The sequence below is a fragment of the Diabrotica undecimpunctata genome, chromosome 8, assembly GCF_040954645.1.
Source record: "Diabrotica undecimpunctata isolate CICGRU chromosome 8, icDiaUnde3, whole genome shotgun sequence".
In the NCBI taxonomy this organism is placed as follows: Eukaryota; Metazoa; Arthropoda; class Insecta; order Coleoptera; family Chrysomelidae; genus Diabrotica; species Diabrotica undecimpunctata.
The window spans coordinates 108,126,457-108,150,351 of record NC_092810.1 but is presented as its reverse complement, the minus strand read 5'-3'; the positions used below and the strand labels follow the sequence as shown (position 1 = coordinate 108,150,351).

At 29.9% G+C, this 23,895-nt stretch overlaps 1 protein-coding gene across 2 annotated transcripts in view; it reads right to left on the bottom strand.

The window, feature by feature from the left end:
• The window catches only part of slo (calcium-activated potassium channel slo), a 535,662-nt gene that overhangs the window by 120,825 nt on the left and 390,942 nt on the right, over nucleotides 1–23,895 (bottom strand). The window contains exons 17-18 of one of the 2 annotated variants that reach the window (XM_072540708.1): nucleotides 18,449–18,459; nucleotides 1,963–1,972 (exon numbers count right to left, since the gene is read on the bottom strand). The exons of the other annotated variant lie outside the window; for it this stretch is intronic. Coding sequence (XP_072396809.1) covers nucleotides 1,963–1,972; nucleotides 18,449–18,459 — 21 coding nt within the window. The remainder of the gene's footprint in view (nucleotides 1–1,962; nucleotides 1,973–18,448; nucleotides 18,460–23,895) is intronic. 2 annotated transcript variants of the gene reach the window in all.

The following is a 23,895-nucleotide window of genomic DNA, read 5'->3' as shown; positions in this document are numbered from 1 at the left end:
CAAACGATATTTTTTAAATCGGCAAATAACTAGAAAGCCTGGATACATTTCTTAAATAGTTTAATATGCTTTTAAAGGAAACTAACTTTACAAGAAAACAGATTCGGAACCTCTTTAACAAATTCTTATATCCAATAATTAATTTGGTATACCATCAATGATAATTGATAAATTTAAATATTAATAAACAGAAAAACCTGGTTTCAGAAGTGGATTTAGTTTTAACAACATTTTGCGGATAAAATACTACTAGACTAGGCTAAGATATAACATATATCACTATTTAAAGCGCTTGCTAATTTCGGAGATAGCTATCTCCAGAAGTTAGAAGAGAAGTGGTAGAAAAATCTCCAAAAGGGTTAAACCAGTCATTGGAGGAAGACTTAAAAATCTACAGTGGTTAAAAAAAGGCTATGAATTTAAATGAGGTATCTAAAAGTAATCTAAAATTGATATTTGAAGAATGAAATCCCCAGTCCAAAAAGTAATACTAAGAATAATTATCAGTAAAACCAACAAAAAAATCTCTTGAAACAGAATTAGTAAACCACTCTACCCTCCTTCTTTTCGCTTATAGTTAAAATGATAGACACGTAGGTAAATATTAATAAAATTGCAAAAGCGTAAAGAATAATGAAAAAGAAAATTTGACAAAATATGCGATGTGAAATAAATCGGTTATAATATTGGCGACCATATTACTGCAAGTGGTGAATATGAAGATAGAAACATCTGTCTAATCTGAGAATTGTAGTAATTCTGTAAGACGTCTTCTTGGGAAAAGAACAATGAGAAACAAACTATTCACTTTAAGTGAAATATTGGAAAAAAAGGGAAGCTTTGTACTTAATACTAATATTACTCCAAATATCATAGAAACTAATTTGCGTATACTTTATGGATTTTGAAACGGCGTTTGATAGTGTACAACAAGATAGGGTGTTTGAATATCTAGAGATGAGGGAAATACATGATAGAGATCTAAGGCTTGTACAAAATTAATATTGATAACAAAAATATCCTTTATTCTGATAAACTGACAATATTTTCAGATGAGTCAAAGAGGAGTGTACTTAGAAATTATGTTTAAAAAGCATTTGAAGGACAATGTTAAGTTCTAATTTGGGGAAAAACTATTAGCAGCATGAGATATATGTAAGACATAGAGATGATGACTGAAAGTATCGAGATATTCGTTATTTTGAGTCACTATATTATAATACTGAGATAATGGAATTGGCATAAATACATCAAAGACGAAGCTCCTTGTAGTTAGTAAACAAGACGTTGGCACTAGGCAACTACTTCTTAACAATAAGTCCATTTCAAAAGTTAACCATTTTAAGGACTTAGGACGCTGGATAAAAAACACATAAAAACACAAGAAAAACAAAAAAAAATATAAAGTAAAATTCACAACAAATGGCAAGAGAATCATTTATTAAACATAGATCTATATTCTCTAATTCTCAGCTAAACCTACAACTAAGAGTTACTAGATGGATGTGAAACCTGAGCCATGAAAATTATTATCATGATCAAGTTAGAAGCCTTCGAGATTTGGTCTTTTTGTAGAATGCTCAAAATATCATGGGTTCAACATATTTCAAACACAAAATTATTAAACAGAATAGGTCAACGCAAAGGTGACGTAAAAAAGAACTTGTACACGTGTCGCCTATAATCGGAGAGAGCCGATGTTCTATATTGCAGTTAATACTTACCGGAAAAGTAGAGCGAAAGAGAGGAATTAGTAGGAAGAAATATTCGTGGCTCCAAAACCTTCGTCAATGAACTGGCTTGTCAGCGAATCAATTGTTAAATACCGCACAATATCTAGAAAAATATCGGCAAATTTTCGTGAAATTTACCAACGGCTAAATCTAGGATGGTACTTAAAGAAGAAAAAAAAATCTTCTAAGGCATCATCACTTAATAGAAGCTTGTTAATTTTGGAAAAACTACTGTAAGTCTAGAGAGTACAAACGATCTCGATGGGTCAAAGTGCGGAATAGTTAAAATTTATTCACTAAATTAACCTAGTATACATATTGATAGACATAATATCAAACTAAGTACTTATTTTTTTATCTGATCAATCTGATCTTTCACAAATTTTGGAATTATCTAAAAGCAATAAAAGTTTGAGACACGAGAATTTATACGAATTGAAACACTTATATAAAAATATTTAATAGACACTCAGGCACAATACCAGAATATTGGCAAAATCGAAAGTTTATCAAGTCATAAACGCAGAAGCCGGAGATTCTCTTTAAAACCTCGGAGAAATGGGATGTTTTTATTGGTTTAATTGACTATCGGTGTGCCTTCGAAAAGTATATCGATATAAGTATAGAGAGATATAGAGTTAAGAAATAATAACAAGCTGTCGACGTAATCATTTGACGTCCTAAAATTAGTTCATCCGAGTTTTATCCTTTAACCAAAACTATTTAACATATACGTTAAAAAGATTTTTTAAATAACATTAGAAAATAAACCAACACCATCATTATGGAATATAGTTTTTGATGACCTGATTTATGGGCATAGCTGCCAAGGCATATAGGTCCAGGGTTTCGCAGACGATATCGTAATAGTGACTAGGGGAGAAATTCCCAGTACTGTTGCAGATCAGATGTGATATGCCCTTTACTACATAGAGAATTGCTGTTTGAAAAAGAACTTCTCTATAAACCCTTCCAAAACTTTATCTTTACAAATAGCTCTGTTATTGCTGACCTGCACTTAAATAAATAAAGTACAAGTTTAAGTTTATTTAAAGTACAAGGTTAATATTAAAATATTTAAAATATCGTTGACGAAGACTTACCAACCAAGGTGGATTGAGAAGATAAGATACAAAGAGAAAGCTTTTAAGTACCAAAAAGGTGTACATATCGACATTTAATTGATAAATTAACGACATATCATGTCAAAGAAAATACTACAAGGTACAAGGTACAAATTAGAGAACAAGAGAGTGAAAAAATCACTCCTTGAGTGCATATTATCTGATACTGGTATGGATATCGTCCACACGAGTATTGAATATTGGTTCCAATACATCCGTCATATTTCGGAAGACACAAAATAACATCCCCATATTGTTAAAGAAATGATAAACGAAATTTTATGCCCCCGCTGGTGTTATTGTTGTTATTGTCCATGGTTGAATACGTCTTTGTGGATATGTTGCTTGTGGTAACAATCTATTAGCGTATTGTGGTAACTATCTATAACCATGTGCTTTGCTGATGATCTTGTATTATTTCAGGATTTCAATTTAACTAGCTATCACTAATATGCAAGTTCTCTAATTGTTTGACAGTTTTGCTTAAATTCTGACATACTTTAATATATTTTCTTAAATTAAGGTTATCTTTAAACTTTGCAACTTTATGTCTACCCATTTAAAGATATGACGCTACAAAAAAGTTAGTGACATATTTTATGTTACGAAAAAACTCGTGAATTTGTCACATATTATGTTACATTTTATGTCAAATGTCACATATTATGTCACGTTCTATGTCAAATGTCACGTTTTATTTTAGATGTCACGTTTTATGTCACACGGTATTTGAACAGAAGAATTGACGGATAACTTAAAAGAAGAAAAAGAAGAATTGATGTTGACAGATGACAGACGAAAAAGAAGAAGAATTAAACCAACTGTCACATTGCACTATTCTATAGGTCTTCCATTAAACTGGCGGAGAATTTTGAACTTTTGCCAAAGAACCGGCATATAAACACTACTAATAGTTGATTCCAATTTACTCAAAGTACATGGGTCCCTACGTTGGGATCCGTTACTTAATGATTACTGGATATTACATACATTATCAAAATACTGCTAAAAGAGAAAAATGATATAAATAAACTGATAGTTATTCATTTAGGAACAGTAAAATCATAGTGCTATTGTATTAATTATGACAAAAAGAACAGTAAAATTTATTAAATTAATGTATTATATAAATATTATTACATTTTTTAAATGCCACACAAGATTGTATAGATGTTAAAAATTGCATTTTTTTAGTTTTAAAACGATATAGATAATATATTTAGCATATAGTAAATAAATGTAGTGCAAAAATATTCTACTTAATACAGTAATAAAGATAATAAATTCATACAAGGTAATATGCAATAATTGCTTCTAAGAATTCATGCAGACGTGCCAAATACTCAAGACACAAAACAAGCAACTAAATTTATTGGAAATTGCGTTTATAAAAAGGTACGAAATTAATAATTTATAAGTACGAACTTTTCCAGCAATGATGTGTATTGTATTAAAACGTATTAAATTATATCTAAAATAAGTTGATGGTCTAAAAAGTCAAAAATATATAGTCAATTTATTCAAGAGGTTTGTATTTAAGTATTTGCGGCATCATATAGTTATGATTAATGTGGTATTTCATGTTTATTTTATTTTTAAATGAGCAAGATTAAAAAACCAAAATATTTATTATAGTATTAGATGACAACATACGAATAATGTACCAAAATTTCCAAAAACTAAACACAACTGTAACGAGTGGATAATATTAAGAAATATGCAGGGTGTGTTTGTGTTCGTCTGGGAATGTCTATTTCGGATCTAGACATTCAATCAATAACTTAGGCGCAGAGATTAAAAATTTAAAATCTAAATTCAAGATTTACTATAGGTCAAAGGTGCTGATAAATACCTTTTTCATTGGTAACAATACATTGACATCAACTAAATTTTGAAAAAAAAATACATAAGGGATATATCAGTGTTATTTAACAGAATAATAGAATTAATGGTAACAATCCCTTGTATTGTACATAATCACTGGAGAATTTTTTTAATATTTTTATTATTTTTTAAATTTTTTATTTCTTTCCGGATAAAAAAGTAAGTCTCGTATAAACATAAAATCAACGGTATTGTATGTATTTATGTCTAGAAAAATGTTTAAAAGTAGTTAGAAAATTTCTTATTATACCAGGTGTGAATAAATAAGCGGGACGGCCGAGCATATCGCGAATTTTACATTGAATCACTCTGAACACACTTCTAAGTGAAAAACCAAAAAAACAAGTGTTTATTATTTTTCAAAAATCTATCGAATGACACAGAATAATATCGAATTCATAGAAAAAGTAAATAAGTTTTATAAGGACTTTTATTTATATTCGTAATAGATGGCGTTGTAATCGCAGAAAAAAAATACAGAGTCAGAAATCAGTCTAAAAACTAGTTTTTGTGGTACTAAATACAGTTTTTTACGTAAAATCTGAATCTGCAATAAAAAATGGAGGTTTATATTTAAGATTTCAAAGTTATCTCCTGCCCCACCCCGAGCAGGTAGTGGTGAGGAGTCGCATCTAGTGCCATTCCATAGAATTTTGAAAAATAATAAACACCTGATTTTTGGGTTTTCATTTAATAACGTATTTCTTGAGATACTAGAGCGTTTCCATAATTTTCCTAGGGTGTCAAGATAATTCGTAATTTTCCGAATATAGCATCTATTAACAATTAAAAAAATGTTTTAAAAAGTTCATTAGTTTTTCATAAATAATCCAAATCTGCAATAAAAAATGGGGATTCCTATTTTAGATTTTAACATTGCCTCCTGCCTCACCTACAGGGGTAGGGCTAGGGGTCATGTTTAATGTTTTTCGATAGATTTTTGAAAAATATTGGAAACGTGTTTTTCAGTTAATTGATCCAATGTAAATTTTGCGAAATACTCGACCGTCCCGCTTCTTTTAGCACACCCGGTATACTCAATTTAGTATTAGGGTCGTGAGCAAATTTGGATAGTCCAACTAACGGAAAGGTTTTGGGGGAAGAAACAATTACAATTTTAAATAACAAGCTTATTAAGCATGGAAAACAATGATGAAAAGCAACAAACAGTAGAGACTGTGCATGTGAAAAACAACAATAGGGGATTGTCTTGTTTGGAAAGATTTAAAACAACAAGTGCTGCATCATTCCAAACTCGCACGTAAGTGTTAAAATAGTTAAATAGTAAATTATTTGATATTAAAGAAATTTCTGAACAAGTATGTACAAAAAGCATTATGAAAATAAAAATTTACTACATAAGTAAGTTTTAATTCCACAACGGCATGTTTGGGTTGAAGAAAATTATTACATTAAGTGAAGGTTTAACATAATTTGAAATGGGTATTTATAGATATTATTTAAATTAATTGAAATAAAGCAATGAAAATTGTCTTTATAAATATAAAACAAGATACATGTTTTAAGCACCATAGGGCATCTGTCCATTTTTCAGTAGATTATTACGAATAATTTATTTTCGTGGACGTTATAAGGCTCACATTTTAGCCTTCAGTCTTAACTTATATTGAAATTTTATTAAGAAGTCTATAGTAATAACCAATAAAAAAAGAAGCCTCTCCCAAAGAAGTAATAAATATAATAGATAAGAAAAATAATATCGAACAAAATATATCACCCACATTTGAAATTATGTACACCTTCGAAAGAAAAATATTGCGACACATATATAAGGGCACAAAAGAAAACGGAATATGGCGAAGAAGATACAACTCTGAACTATACAAAATATATCAGGATCCGGATATTATAACATTCATTAAAATAGGACGGCTGCGTTGGATAGGACATGTAGAAAGAATGGAAGAAGGCGAAATACCAAACAAAATATTCAAACAGGTGCCAGTAGGAAAAAGAACAAGAGGAAGACCGAAACTGAGATACTTAGAACAAATAGAAAATAATATAACAACCTTAAAAATAAAAAAAAAACTGGAGAAAAAAAGCACGAAACAGATCAAAATGGAGAAGAATCCTGGAACAGGCCAAGACCCAAAAAGGGTTGTCGAGCCAGTGATGATGATGATGACACCTCCAAAGTAGAACATTTTTGTGGTCACAAATAAAAAGTGCCCTTATAGAGGTAATAAAAACAACGCAGCCAAAAAAAAATAAACAAATGCTCCTGGATATTCGATGAAACGTATTAATTAAACGCAGTAAGAATTAATCGAATAGAAAAGATCATTAAACAATAAAGTTCTCATAAAAGACAAGGGCAAAAGTTGATACAAGCAGCTCTTACCCCATATTCAAAGAAGGTATAGACAAGATTATAATAGATATCTCTACAATGTACAAAATATGCGCAGTATATATGTATATAGCAGCATGCCAACTCGTTACAAACAAAAGAGCTGTTTAAAAAAAGTTAAAATTATAACAAGCTCCTTAAAACCAAAAAAGAGCTGTTTCAAAAAAATAAGATTATAACACGCTGTTTAAAACCCAAAAACTGTGCAGTATACAATGCTAACAATTTATTGGTACAGGTAGAGGAATGGTAGAGGATAGGATAGTACGAATAGCACGAGATAAGTCACCAAATGGACGAAGAAGTATTGGCAGACCAAGAAAAAGATGGTTCGACAATTTAAACAATTTAGGAGGCTAATATTTAAGAAGAAACAGGCTTTAAAGCCTACATACAAGAAAGAAGAAGAAGAAGGTATATAGACAAAGTAGTACAAGTTGTAACGAGGTCACGGTCAGCGCTTATTATCAGCTGACCCTCTCTCCTCATGGTCACACTCCCACCAACGGCCTACCACTACTATCGATGTGCACTGGAGATAGAATATTGCCATAAATTTAAGATGCCGTAAACCAACACAGAAAAGACAGTTCAATCAGAAGTGTTGATCTGGTAAGAGCTGTGGATCATTGAGTATTAATGAAAGACCAACCGACCTTTCCGATCTCCGTCTGCGATTGAGTATTGATCGATCGCTTCCGTTTCTTGCCTCTGTCGTGCTAGTGATCAATCTCTAAAGTAGACTAAGCATTGATTAGTCGTTCCTTGGTTTTTCGATATTAATCAAATATCGTCCGTTGCCTCACTTATTCGAGTACCGCTAGTATTTATTTTTTGAAGGTATTAACATCGGACCACAGCTCCGTCAATTTTTTTACCAGAAATTCGTATTTTTGTGTATTGTACATATTGTATGGAAGTTAATTTTATTTTTGTTATTTATTTGAGTATATCTTTACTTAGAATAAACTTGCGTTTTACTAAGTCTGGTGTCTAATAGACATAACCGTCACAAGGTATAGCGTAATTACTGTGAACCATTTTATTGGAGCTATAATACCTATAAAATAAACCTCAATGAAAATGGTTATGAAAAAGAACCACATATGATGTTGGAAGAACTTAAAGCTGCTATAATAATATAGCACAACATAAATCTTTTGGTGTAGATGCAATTTCATCTGAACTACTAAAAAATATGGGTGAGATTGGTTTAAAAGTCGTATATTACTACGTCATATAAACCACCCTTAAATGGCCTACTGACTGGACAACTTCCGTAATATTTTCTTTGGTTAAAAAAAATCCACCGCAGAAGGCAACAACTATAGTAGTTAAATGTGAAAAAAAAATTTAAATCTATGGCAACTTTTTGAAAAATCAAGAGAATACAACGGCCGCATGTATCTCTGTTTCGTAGACTACGAAAAAGCCTTCGATAATGTACAATGGAATTTAAGATGGCCAATTCTTATTAATAGGATCATTCCGATTCATCTAGTTAAACTGCATAAAATTGCTTACAGCCCAATGTACACATTGCTTATAGCCCAAAATAAGAAAGAGCTTACATTGATACTCGACAAACAAAAAGAGTTGGCGATGAACATTGACTACCAATTAATAAAAACAAGACAAAAGTAATGATGGTCCTCAAAGAACCAACAACAATAAAACATAAATTAAACACATTGCTGGATATAAAGTAGTTAAAAATTTAATTTTTTTCAGCAGCACCGTCAACAATATTGGAAGCTATGAACATGAAATTCAACGACGTATACAGATGGGTAGAACCGCTAAGTACAACCTCAATACAATATAGAAAAACAGACACAGAACAAAAAAGTAAAATCAATCTTGTACGAACACTGGTTTCTCCCATGCTATTCCTAGCTATGCCTCCGAAATGTGGACCATCTTAACAGTAGAAGAATGCTTCAAATTCCTTGGATAATCAAAAGAAAAAATACATTTGTTTTTGTAGAGTGTCTACAATGTCTACAATGTCTCTCCAGTTCATATATTCAAAAATATTAACATTCTTTAGACATCTAACACGTGTCGATAATATGGAGAGACTAGTAGTCCAAGGAAAACCACAGGGAGGAAGAAGTCGATGTACTTATTATTAAGCACAAACTTTGAGAGAGATAGAGACAGCTTAAAAAGATCAACACCATCCCTGGAAGAAGCGCATAATTTATAATCATACAGCTGTTAAGATGTGTAGATTGGAAGAAAGGATAGTTTAATAAATCAAAGATCAAAATAATTACTTTCCGATTACTATTAGCCTTCTAGTTTAGAATATAACTAAAAAATTAATTTTACAAAATGGATAAGACTCAAAAACGAAAAAAAGAAATATAAACTATTTTTGGTACGTGAAGAAGAAAGGATACTTAATATTGTTCTGAAGCTATTTTCTTGTGGCATTTTAAATTAATTTATATTTAAATGGGAATAAGCCACAATTAAAGGTTAAAATACGTTTATTGACTTTTCAATTTCCACTTCGGAAATCGTTCTCCTAAATATAAATAAAATTTAATACTGTCAAAGGAGAACGATTTCCGAAGTGGAAATTGAAACGTCAATAAACGTATTTTAACCTTTAATTGTGGCTTATTCCCATTTAAATATAAATTAAGAAAGGTTAAAAAGAAACGATCCTCTTTAAAATACGAAAAGGAGTAAAAGAGGATTGCATTTTGTTTTCACTAATATTTAAATCTATTCGCAGTTCTTTTTAATTACAGCATTGGATAGTGTTCAATGTGTTATCAAAATTAATGGCATCAATATTGATAGTTTGAGGTACGCGGATGACACGGGACACGGTGTTAATTGCAAATAGTTGCGAAGAACTTTAACATGTGAATAATCGAGTTACCATAACGTGCGAAAAATATGAACTGAAGCTAAACACCACAAAGACAAACATGATGGTTATCAGTAAAACACAAATAAAACCAGAAGTAGTAATAGCTTATGGAGAACAACTGGAGAGAAGCAACAACTTATCTTGGTTGTAATCTAAATGAGAAGCAATAGTACTTTGATAATGAAAATTAGATAAGTAAGATATTACGTGTCCTCTATTCCTTTATATGCTGTCGAAGGTTGGACTTTATCGGATACACTTCTAAAACAAAAAACTTGAAACCTGTAAAATCTGGGTATATTGGAGAATTCTACGAATAAGTTGGGTCCATAGAATAGGTAACAAAGTTGTTTTTCAGCGGATGGGAAAAGTTACGGAAGTGGTCTAAACACTTAAAAATCTCAAACTGGAATATTTTGGTTATGTTATGCGTTACCCCGAGAGATATAATATATTTCATTTAATAAAACAAGGTAAAATAGACAGAAGAAGACGGCCAGGTCTACGAAGAACGCCATGGCTTAGAAACCTGAAAAAAGGGTTTAAAAGATCCTCTGCATCTCTTTTCCGAGCTGCCATCAGCAAAATTTGTATCGCCAATTTAATAACCAACGCACAATAATCGAGCAGGGCACAGAAAGAAGACGATCTTCTTTCAGAAGGAGTAATCTTCAGAGCATGAAAATGAAAATATATTATAACAAAATTATCTATATACTTGTATACATTTTGGATAGGAAATATCTACAACATTGTTCACGTTTATTACTTTATATCCAGAAATAAATAAAGAATTTAAAAAATATTAAAAGTAATATTTGTTTCAGTAGCGTTAAGGTAGGGAAAAAATGATTACTGAGAGCAAGGCACTGGTTCAATTTTCCTCAAGTTAGTTGATGTCAAAGTATTTTACATATAACACTTTATTGTTTACCAGATTTAAAGAAATATTTATGAGTTTTTTACCTATAATCAATTCTTAAAATCTCTGCAATTAAGTCCTTTTAGGGTTCGTTTTTCTACATCGTAACATCAATCAGCGAAATCTCTTTGTAGAACGTTATTGGTTGAATCTAGAAACATCTTGTATATTTTGTCTAAAAATAGGAGTGTGAATATTTTAATATAGTGAATTTGTAGTCATAGATGAAGACATTTTTGGACGTTTTATCCCTCCATCCGAATATGCCATATCTGTCCCACTGATCTGTCACAACAAAGACGACTTTTAATGTCTAAAGTATTAAGGGAGTTAATTAGTTAATTACTTGGATCTTTCTTTCAAATTTTAAACTGATTAAATATTACACAGATGACAAAAATGTGATATTTTTGGGTTTATATTATTTATGAACGCGGAGAAAAAAATGTACATAAAACTATATAGATCAAAAAGTGGACTTTTTTGGGTACTACCTGCAAACTAATTAAAAGTGATTTTAGAAATTATAATTACATATAGTAATTAATAAGTATATACGTTTATTTTTTATCTCAAGAATCTATAGTGGACATAGCAATCTGTTGCTTTTTATTTGGAAGTTTTACAAGCATACCCTGGTCGTATAAGTTTCACTGTACCGCTTGAAGTCATTTTTGACAATTTCCCCAAACATTAGCATGATCGTTGTATAATCAATCAACAGAACTTCTTTAATGCTTTCTAGATACAAATCTGGGAGTGATATATCCAAAAGACATAAGCAGATTCCTAGATATTACAAAAACATGAAATTGACATTTTCGTGAGAAAGTACCAATGAGGAACGAATACCTTCTTGTTTTTTATTTCAATTTCTTGAGCATCTCACAAGCTAAATCACATTTGGTATTGGTTCTTTTGGACGTGAAATTAACCAAAAAAACTACATTCTAGGCACAAAAATGGGTCTTATGAAAACATCAAAACTGTCTTTTTGACCGAGTATAGCATGTCTTAAATATTTCGCGTCTAGTCACAATGCACTGAGCATTCAGTTCATTACGGAGACCATAGCATGGTATCCTCGCCTAGAGCATAGCACTTCTCAGTGAACGCTCGCATTTAAAATAATGCACTTATTTTACGTGGCGATGATAATTATAATACCATCCTATGGTCCGATCGAGGGTCGGCGCCTCGTGATGAACGTACACTGAGAGAATCCCACAACTGTCGTAAGTGAAGTAAATGGGAAATGAACTAGATAATTATTAGATATTTCCTTACACTACAAATGAACCATCCACATTAAAAAATCCCTAAATCTTAAACAAACTTTGTGTTCTTATTGTCATTTTTTTGATGTTCCTCGTAGAAACCCCGTAAGGTATCATTGAACTATATCATAGTCAATTCCATGACCGTTATTAAGCATTGCATATAATGTTAGCCACCATATTCGCTATCATGACTTTATTGACAGTAGCTCTAAATAATGGCGTAACATATGTTTACTGTTTATTTAGATAGCATTTCAACTGTCAGTAAAGAGTTAATCAGGAAAATAATGATGTCAGATATATTAAAGCTAAACACCATAGTATAGTATAGATATATAATTTATTTTAAAAACACGACTTACCACTTTAAAGGAACAACCAAAATGAATTATAATCGATATAGTAGAATAGTAAAATGGTAAAAAGAAGTCAGTAAGATAGCTAAACGGGCAAATGAAGAGTATTGGGATGGGAAATAGGGTGTCGATGGCGCTCGTTCATTGATACCTACCGAAAGGGTACTACAAATACGCGAAAACAAATAATACACAATAAATTGAGTTAATATTAAAAAACTTTTTCATATCTTGTTTTCGCATGGATATCTACATTTTATATAATGTAGACATGTTTCTTCTTAATAATCTGTTCTTCTTCCTAGTCGGTCGACTAGGTTTCTGATGTGCTTCCATATTTGTCTGTTTTCTACATCTCTAAGGCGATAGTTTAGTGGGGCTCAGACTTATTTAGTCATGTGGTCCATATACCCTGTTAGAGTTCTTCCCCAGGCTCTAGCTCCCATGCACCATGACCAAAGTAAGCGCTGATTTGTTCAGTAATTATTAATCGACTGGTTGGACCAGCAAAATATTTCTAACGCATCTATAGTACTTTTATCAACTTTCCTCAATGGCCAGAAGTCAGACCGATACAAAAAATGGAGAAGACCATGATTTTTATAAGCCTCATCTCTGTATGTATTTTAATGTGATTTTTCCATATTTTCTTAATAATTTTTACTACCACTGTAATCTTACAAGTTGTAAAGAAGACTTTCTTAGCAGTTTTTATTTATGTGTAGGATTTTTAGATATTCTAATAGTTTAAATTTGCTAACATTTTGCTATAATTTCGGGAGAGATTCTATTATAAATAAGAAGTCTTTTGTGAGTAAGAAATTATAAAATAATAAAAGTGCTCTGGTAAAAATAATTTAAATTTTCTGAAGTTTTAATAGAGGAAGTTAAATCTGCATACATAGACCGGTTTTGACTGATATTAATAGTCATTATCATTACACAGCTTGTAGTATTAATTGTTAGAAATATGGGTCTCTCAGTAATTTCCTATGCTCAGTCATTACATTTGCTTACGATCTTGTGTCGTTTAAATCCACCCATACCTCAATGTGTCCTCATAGCATTATTGAATCATATACTTTATGCATGCTATTCTTTCAAAAGTATCAATGGTAACTTAAAATTACTTTACTTCTGAAATTCTATGTCTTCAATCTAAACATAGATCTACGAATTTTTTTGGAAAGTATGAAAGTTTCTCAACCGTAAGTCAAAATTGCTGCACATATACCTTCTTTAACAGGAATATATTTGAGAAATGCATACGACACAACTTTTCTTGAAAATAATGAAGCTGATTTAGCAACTATTTTTAGATTACATTGAAAATATCTGCACAGAAAATCTTAAAAAAGAATATAAACCAAAATGTTTATATTAGTTAGGTCCAATTACATAAAAAATAACTAAAAAAATAAACAGTATTACAGTTGTGTAAATGGCAATAAGGTGACATACATATAGTGGGCAACTGAAAAGAGTTTAACCTGGTATTTGGCAATATTTATTAAATTTTGCTATTATAAGCAGTGAGCAAAAAGTACGCGTTAACGAGTAGCTGTCAGATGAAAAAATCAGACGTGTAGTGAGACAGGGATGCGTATTATCACTAATCCTTTTTAATGCTTACTTCATACAGATCCTGAAAACTCCTGATGGTGAAACAGATGGAATAAAAGTAAATGGAGTTTCAATTAACAACATTAGATATGCTAATGATACAGTCATCCTAACGGAATATATTGAAGATCTTCAAAGACTCTTGACAAGAATGGCGGATTATGGATAGGAATACGGTCTATCATGGAACGTCCGAAAGACCAAAATTACGAGAATACAAAAACTCAAAGAAACAATGATGTTCTTCTGATAAACGGAACCATTGTCAAACTAGTAAAAAAGTAAGCTTATCTGAAAAAAAGATTACCTTTACAAATAATTACTTTCCAGAAATAAAATCGGGATAGAAAAGACTCGGGCAAACTTCAACACAATGAGAGAAGTGCTTTGTTATTCTATCGAGGAATATTCTATCGAGGCACCTGTCTAGTGATGTCCAACACAGAATATATTCCTTATTTTAAAATACGAGATTCTGAAACTAGAAGGCCGGCAGAATGCTTCGCCTATGGAATAAAGTCGAACTGCTTCAGCAAATAATTCACAAAATCTAATGAATATTGTCAAATAATTCGCTGTCCTGTTTTTAATGGCCTCCTCTGTATACATAATTTCTCTATCATCGAAAAAGTGGAGCCCAGTTATGATACAAAGCCTACTTGTACCTAAATGAATAAAAAACAGTTGAAAAAAACCGAAAAAGACAAATAATTTTTTATATAAAGAAAAGTGAAAAGAAAAGAAAGCAGGACTTTTATTAAAATGGAAGGATTAAAGAATAGAAACATAAACATTTATATTTCTATTACACTTACAGTACTGTTTTAAAAAATTTTCTCTATTTTCAGTACCGAATTTCCCAGAAATTAAATAAATAACATTCTCAAGTTTTTTCATCAGGTTCGCCCTAATCTGTACATATTTTCTACTATTTATTATATACCACTATTATTTTTTAAGTAATCGAAGCTCTATTTGATATTAGATGTGGTTAAATACTTTGTACAAATTTGTTTTACAGTTTCTTGTTCTACAACCAAACATTTACCTTCTTTTTTTTTACCTTTTTGAATCGTAAGAGCTTTTTTGTTTTGGCTTTTAAATTTCCTATGTCTACTTGATTAAAACTTTTCTTGTTGTTTGCACCATGCCGACATTTCTAATTATATTTCTCAGTATATTTCTATGGCAGGTCATACCAGTATACAGAACATATTTATATTCAGAACATGTCTGAAACTTTTCCCGCCTAATAATTATTTGCCTTCGTATACTTCCCCCAAGAACTCATATTTGCGTTAAAAATTAGTTTTTTGAAATATCTTACTTCGTTAATACCTACTACATTAGTTACGAGCAGAATTGTTGTTTAGGTAATTATATTTATTTCATTTCTTTTTTCTCTAAAAGATTGTTGATAGGAAATCATCGGCGGACTAGCAGAGTAGAAGTAAAGTCTATAATATCACAACCCATCTAACATATTTAGAACAAAAGTAAAAATTAAACTAAAGATTTGTTACGTAAATGATATTTCATTGAAACTTCTACGAACCTTTTTGATTAAACCAAAAATAACAGTTGAATGATTGAAGATACCTCGAAATGTATGATGTTTGATTATTTTGTGTTCAAAATGTTGAGTATGTTTGGCTAAGGACCCTAGTTTCCAGTAATTGAATCTCATTAACTTGTAGACCAGGCAACTAACGATTTTCCTATGACAGTCATTGATACAGTTATCTAACTGATTTTGATAAATTTGGTGATAACAATATGTAACAAACAAAATATGCAAAAGATTAAACGTCATTTCTTACTTATAAACAATATATAAGCAATGTAAGATCGCTGTTTGATTTTAAATACTAAAGGTCACGAAAGGTATATTATATGGAAAATGACACAATGTTGCTGAAAAAGCATAGAAAATATTTTAAGATGAGAATTTTTTCATTTATTTTTGTTACTTTGTTGCTTGATTATTAATTAAATAGCTTTAAAAGTCGATTATTTAAAAATTATTAAAAACTTTTCTAAAAATGTACAAAAAAATTTAATTTCGCGTGATAATAGGGACAATATCACATGTATTCAGCTATAAATTTCGAGAAGATTCACTTAACAGTTATTGCAAAATTGAAATTGTTTATTTCAGAAAGCTTTTGCGTAAAGTAGTAGGTCTACATGAATTATGAGAGCACCAAATGGAAGAGAAAAGCTTATTTTATAAAATTTAATCTTTAATGATTAAAAAAATTGTGTTAAATACTGTAAATAATGGTTTACTAAATGTAATAATGGTTTACAAAACCATGTAAAATGGTAAACTGTAAATAATGGTTTGTGATTTTAGGCTTATAAATAATTAAAATAACTCAAATGCAATAACATGTAGGAAGTTAATTTTTTTATTCGTCATTATACTTTTCGAAAAACACTTTTCTACGACCTTTAAAACCGGAGATAGCTATTTTTTTGTCAAAAATTCACCGGGGCTTTGTTTATAACCAATAAACAATTTAAAAAAACCACTTTAAAGACTAAGAGTTTAAGTTTAGATAAAAAAATTAAATACGTATCTTTTAAAAACGAGCCGTCCATGATGCGTCAAAGATAAAGGGCTTAAAAGAGCAGCTGTTTAACTATTTTAAACACTGAATTCAATAGTTACTAGTGACATACCAGGCAGAAACACAAAAACAGAATTATGTCTACATAAAAAGAAGAAAAAAAAAGAACTCATAAATTCAAATTTATAAAAGTAGTAATATCTCCGGTTCTAATCAACGAAAATTGATGTTTTTTTTAATTTGGGGTACCTCGTAGCATAGATCATAAAAATGCATTTAGTTAATTTGTGAATTGTTTATTTAATTAAGTAATTTGTTTAAACAATTTAAAATTAATATTTATTTTGCAAAATTTTACTTTTTTCTTATTATTATTATTAGTAGAAAAAATTATCAAATAATAATAAACTTGAGTATTTTTGTATTATAATTATAAATATTATCTCCAATGGAAAATGAAATGTCAATAAACTTATTTTAAACTTACATTGTGGCTTATTCACAGTAAAAATAGTAATTACATTTTTATTTCAAAGTCAAATCTTTACGTGTTCATTTTTTAATGCTTATTATTTTATTTTTATTTACTTTTTCTAAATAACAGTACAAATATATTTTACACAAATTATTTGTTATAAACTGTATAATTATAAAAAAATGGAATTAATCTGTATAAATACCATGCGGTTCATATGTATGGAATAAATTCATTTTTAGCGTTATTATGTACTATGTGAAAAAAACCTGAAACAGGTTGAATTTTATTCTTAAATTGACAATTTATATTATGAAAATATACCCTTCGATCACCCCCTTTGAATTATAAGGACCCCCTCGAAAATTTTAAATACCAAAGGGGGTTAGCAATATAAAGTTTTTAAGTTTAATGCAATCATAACTGAGAGAATTGATTTTTAAGATGTACAATTTTGATAATGTCTCTATCACAAAACTTTAGGTTGAATGAAGATAATAATGTCACATAATATTTAGAATGTATTTTTCAATGTACTTTACAATAAAATTAAATGTTCAAAATGACCACCATTCACTTATTGACAATAACCAACGCGATTTTGAAATTCTCATACATTTTGTACGACCTGGGGGGATATTTTGTTATTTTTTTCCGTTATCCTAACTTTTAAGTCAGCAATACTGTTTGGTCTAATAAAATATACTTTAGATTTTAAATAACCCCATAAGAAGTAATCGAGAGTAGTCAAATCGGGGGATCTAGCCGGCCATTCGATCGTTTCACGTCTTCCAATCCACCTATTGGGAAAAATCTCGTTTAAATAATTTCTACCTATAAGTGCAAAATGCAGTGGGGCTCCGTCTGGTCGGTAGTAAAAAGATCAATCTATCTCATTTGGATGATTAACATCAGGAAACAATCTTCGTAATGCAGGCACTAAAGACTGAATAAAAAAATCTAGATAAACCTCACCATCAACTGTGCCCTCAAAAAATAAGGACCAATAATTTTATTGTTAATGATACTAGCCAAAATGTTAACTTTTTCAAGATATTGCGTGTGAGTTTCACACATCCAGTGAGAATTTTCTCTGGTCCAATATCTACAGTTCTGTTTGTTAACCGCTACGTTTAAATGAAACGTCGCTTCATCAGAAAAAACTATTTTATTTATGAACTGCAAATCTGCGTTCATGCTGTCCATCATCGTTTCACAAAATTCTTGCCTTCAATCAGGATCATCTTCATTTAACTCCTGAACCAACTAAATTTTGTAAGGGTGGTATTTTTATTTATGCAAAACTCTCAAAATAGATTATTTAATTACATCATTGACGGCGGCAAGATCTCGAATTGTCGCGGATATTCCTCAATCTCTAGAAGTACATCTAACTTTTCAATTTTGCAACTGTAGACTGCGAAACTTGTTGACCAGAGTATTTATTATTAAACATTTCACAAATCGCTTTTTGAGTTCTTGTTTTATTACCACAACCAATCGTAATAAAATGTCTATTCTTTGAGTCTCGGACAAATGAGCCATAATTAAATTTAATACGCGCACAAATATTATACTGACGTCTTTTAGTAACTTTAAATACCTAAATGACAGCAGCCTACTAGATTCATTTTAAGTTTTTATTTGGCTTTTTGACTAATATTTTATTATCTCCAAAAGTTTTTCCGTAATGTTTAGCAGAACATATACGAAAATACCTGATTATTTCTAAAGTATATTTTAATAGACCAGGCAATATTACTGATTTAAAAGTTAGTATAGGAAGAAATTAACAAAATAACCCCCGAGGTCATAAAAAATGTAAAAGAATTCCAAAATCGCCTCGGTTATTGACAAGACGTGAATAATGGTGATCAAGTTGAACATTTAATTTAATTGTAAAAATCAATTTTCTCAGTTCTGATAGCACAAACTCAAAAAACTTTATATTGCTAAACAGAGGACTAAAATCCCTTTCTAACAAGGTGCCACACGACCCATTTTTGTTATTAAAAGTTTTCAAGGGAGTGCTTATAATTCAAAGTGGGTGCTGGAGGGGGATAATATTTTGATACTGTAAATTTTTAATTTAAGAATAAAAATCGACCTGTTTCGGATTTTTTTCACATAGTACATACATAATAACGCTAAAAATGAATTTATTCCATAGATATGGACCGCATGGTATAATTAACATATTACAATTTACATAAATAATTTCACTATTTTTATTTATAAGAAATATATAAAAATTAATTCGTTTAAAGTGTATTTGTAAGGTTTTTTAGTCAAAGTTGTTTATTACTGCATAACCTTTTCTACTAATATTAATAAGAGAAAAATAAAATTTTGCATAGTAAATATTTATTTTAAATTGTTTTAAAAAATTACTCGGTTAAATAAACAATTCCGCATATTAACTAATTAAATTTTTCTAAGATATGCAACAAGGTACCCCAAAATAAAGAAAATATAAATTTTAGTTGATTAGAACCGGAGATATTGCAACTTTTATAAATTTGAATTTATTAATTCAGTTTTTGACATAGTAAAATCAAGGAATAAAAAAAGACTAACTCGGGTTATAAGCGTCGTAGGACATTTTTTTTTAAATTCGTGTAAAAATGTCAACATTTTGAATAAACAAAATAACTTCTTATATATTGATACGTCATACTGATGAGTTATTTTAAATGTTTATGAGCTTAAAATGACAGTACTTTTGTAAATCTATTTTACAATATTTAACATAAACTTTTTAATAGTTAAGTGATTTAATTTGATAAAATATGTCTTCCTCTTCAATTTGCTGCTTTCAGAATTCACGTGAACCTAATAGTTTACGCATAATATCGTTGTAGATAAAACGTGTAGAAATTTCTTGAAGTTTTTATAGCTAAATACACGTGATAACTATTATCACACGAAATTAAAGTTTTTTGTGCATTTTTAGAAAAGTTATTAATAATTTCCAAAAAATCGACTTTTGAAACCTTTTCTGCAATAATTAAGCTACAAATTAACAAACTTAACAAACTTTTATTTTAAAGGATTCTCTATGACTTTACAGTAAAATTGTATCACTTTTCCATAACTTACCGGTCATAACCTTAAGTATTTAAATTCAAATAGGGATCTCACACTGTTTATATATTATTTAGGAGTAAAATATGACGTTTAATCTTTTACAAAATTTATCAAAAGCAGTTTTTAGATACCTGCATCAAACCTATCTATAGTTTCCACTATCATTAATATTTTAACTCAAACGAAAACCTAAGCTTCCAAAATAATTCTAATTGTCAAAGACTAAATAGCAATTTTTATCGCAAAAGAGTTTATTAAATTTGTTTCATAATTAAAGGAATATTTGATTAAAGTGTGCTTTCAATACATGATTTTCTACATTAATAAAAAAAAAGAAATAAAATGTTTCTTACAAGTAGACATTTTATAAAAATTTTCATATATTCGTTAGATGGTGTGTTCTTTTATAGATACGCATGCCAAAGAAATTGCAAGCTATAGAAACAAGAGAGAAATAATAGATAGATTGGTAGATTCGTTAGGAAAAAAGGAAAAAGGATACACACACTGATATTTATGTGTAGGAACTTATTATGCAGCAGAAACAAGAATATAAACAATAAAGAAGGAAAATATACCTTTCTGTCAGGCGGAAAGAAGAGAAAATTCCAAACTAGTCCGCTATCACTGCGGATTACAAATAAAGCAGAACATCTAGTTGCAAGTCACACTATGTCACATATAAATATTTAAAACGTGTTTTTTATGGAAACGATTTTTTTTAAGTTTAAATTTTATTGTTTCAAAACCATTACCTGGCTTTACTCAAACTGCTATCTACTTCTAGCCTACAAGTTATTACAAAACAGATATATACAGACAACATCGAGTTCTAGACTAGCGGAATATAAGGGAAGTTTACACTTTTCGTCAATTATTTTTATATATTATTGTTATTTATTTATCATAAATTATTTAGAATATTTTTTTAGTGATGTGAACTTTTAATTGAATATTATATTCGTGCTTTTAGTAAATTTTGGTAAATCAATAATGGTAATATATAGTGATTCGTTGCCTCAAAAGGCTTACCTACTTACTTCGATATGAAAAGTTTATTGTGGTCATGGTTCGAGCCACCCTCTAGCCAGCAATTTTTTAAATGTAGCATTACAAAATTCAAAGTGGATCTGCGGCTTTAAATTAGAATTCGAAAGTAAATCAAGTCGTTCGATAGATGAGTAGTACGATGAGGAATAAGGTCTCATGGTTCAATGGAATTCATTCATTAATAACTACTCAAAGGTGTTGAGATGCTAGAACACTTATCACAATTTAATTTTACTATACACACACCGAGAAGTGAATAAAATGGGTAATGCTTTTTTTTACTGGCCACTAAACAGTTTTTTAAAAGTAAAAAAACTTAAGCAACGGACAAATGTATAAACAACTTCAAAGAAATTGACTGTAAACAGCCCCAAGGAGCATTAGAATCTATAAAAATTGAAAAGGTGTACAGACAGGAATATATTTTGCCTGCACCTATGTTATTTAATATAATATACAGGCCTACAGGGCGTTCAGAAACTTTTCTGTAAAATGGAAACCGCAGATAGTGATTCTATGCCAATTGAGCCTATATTACTTTAATCACAAAGGGGTTGATAGAGCCTTTAAAGATGGTTCCTTAAAATTATGTTTTTCTGAATTGTTCAATAATGTCACAAAAGTTCGTTTTAAGAAGGTATGTTTTGATTAAGGTAATTTATGTTAAATCGACTATAATCACGCCCAATATCTGCAGTTTCCGTTTGGCAGGAGAGTTTCTGGACATCCTGTATATATTCGTATAGAGAACATACAACAATGAATAGATAATTTATTTAGCGATTCCCAAAAAGATAAAAATTAAAAAGAAAAATCCACAAGGAAAATTAATTTCTTGTAGTCGGCTGTATATCATAAGTCGCAATGATTTGATTTAAAAATCTTTTATGAAAAGATTTAAAAATAAAAAAGATAATAATATTATAAAACAACCCTTTAGAGCTACACCACAGAATGTTTTCAAAATTACTATTCCATCATCAGTGCTTTTACCTAAAATAAGTATTACCATTATAATTAAACCGAATGTACCAAGGTTAAATTTTGTCTAAGGCAAGAGCAAATATGTCTACATATATATGACTGAAGCCACTAAATATACGAGTAAAATATATAATAGCCCATAGCCTAGTCTGGTTATGCAAAAATCATCGATTTCACGGCAAAATTTTTCGCAGATATCTGAAGCTTTTAAGACATAGGTGGGGGTTACTAGATGACGAATAGATAAAAAATTACTCGTATTTTAACCTACCGTTTTTTTTAAAAATAATTTATGGTCACAATTTGATTTTTTTTCTTTAAGTTTTTTCTCTTATATTTTACAAAAACAATATTTATATCATTTTTTATATCAATACTATCTATATTTTCCCGTTTTTTTAATTAAAATTGATTAATAATTTACTGAGATACTTGCAAGAAAGCATTTTTGCACTAATTTATAAATTTTATTAATTTTTTTAATAACAAAATAAAACTTTATTAATAAAGTTGAACATTGAGGAATTACCGTATTTTAAATTTGTGCGAAATTTCCCTCGATCGGTCAAATTGTTTAAAAGTTTAATTTATTTTATTTAATTTAATTTATTTTTCCCTGGGGCTAAATATTTAAACTATTAAACTTGCTCTATTAATGATTCTAGATACACTTAGCAAATTTCATAGGATTCTGTAAGACTTAAACTATCTCAAAAGTTAAATGCATATTGCGTTTTCATCGAAATTATTTACAAAATAAACGTTTGAAAAAGGGGTATGTTTTTTATTTATAAACAATTGTAATAACTTCTATATTTTTTAAGCTACAAACTTGTACGTACAACCATTGGATAGCTGGTAAAAAAACTCAAATTAAAAAAAAAACCTATGACCAATAGGAACGAAGTTAGGAACTATTTTTTAAAAAGTCATATCTCCATTGTTTATAAACATTAAGAAGTATAATTTACACAAATTTTGAATGAAAATTTAAATTTTATATTCAAACTTATACCTATAAAATTCATCCAATTTTTCGAAACTTACAGCCCTTCGGAACGAAGGTACTTTTGAAAGATCGACATAGGAAAGTGGAGGGGATAACTGTTTCAGTTTCGTTTTTTTTTTTCGAGATCGTTACTTCAAATTGACACACGTAGGAAAAATTTACATTATCTCGACTTCCATTGCAGCTAAAAGCCTCTTTTTTTTAATCTGGGGTAGCTCGTCGAAATATAAATAACTACATAGTTTTCACTGGCCGGGAAATATGGGGGAAACCTCGGAAAAATTGAGTCCATTTGAAATTCACCGTAAAAGACTTACTTTTTTTTTAGTTTGGCTGGAGTCTAGTATTATTAATACTGCGACATACTGTTCTAGCCAAATTAAATAAAAGCAAGTTTTTACGGTGAATTTTAAATGGACTCAATTTTTCCGAGGTTTCCCATATTTCCCGGCCAGTGAAAACTATGTAGTTATTTATATTTCGACGAGCTACCCCAGATAAAAAAGAGCCTTTTAGCTGCAATGAAAGCCGAGA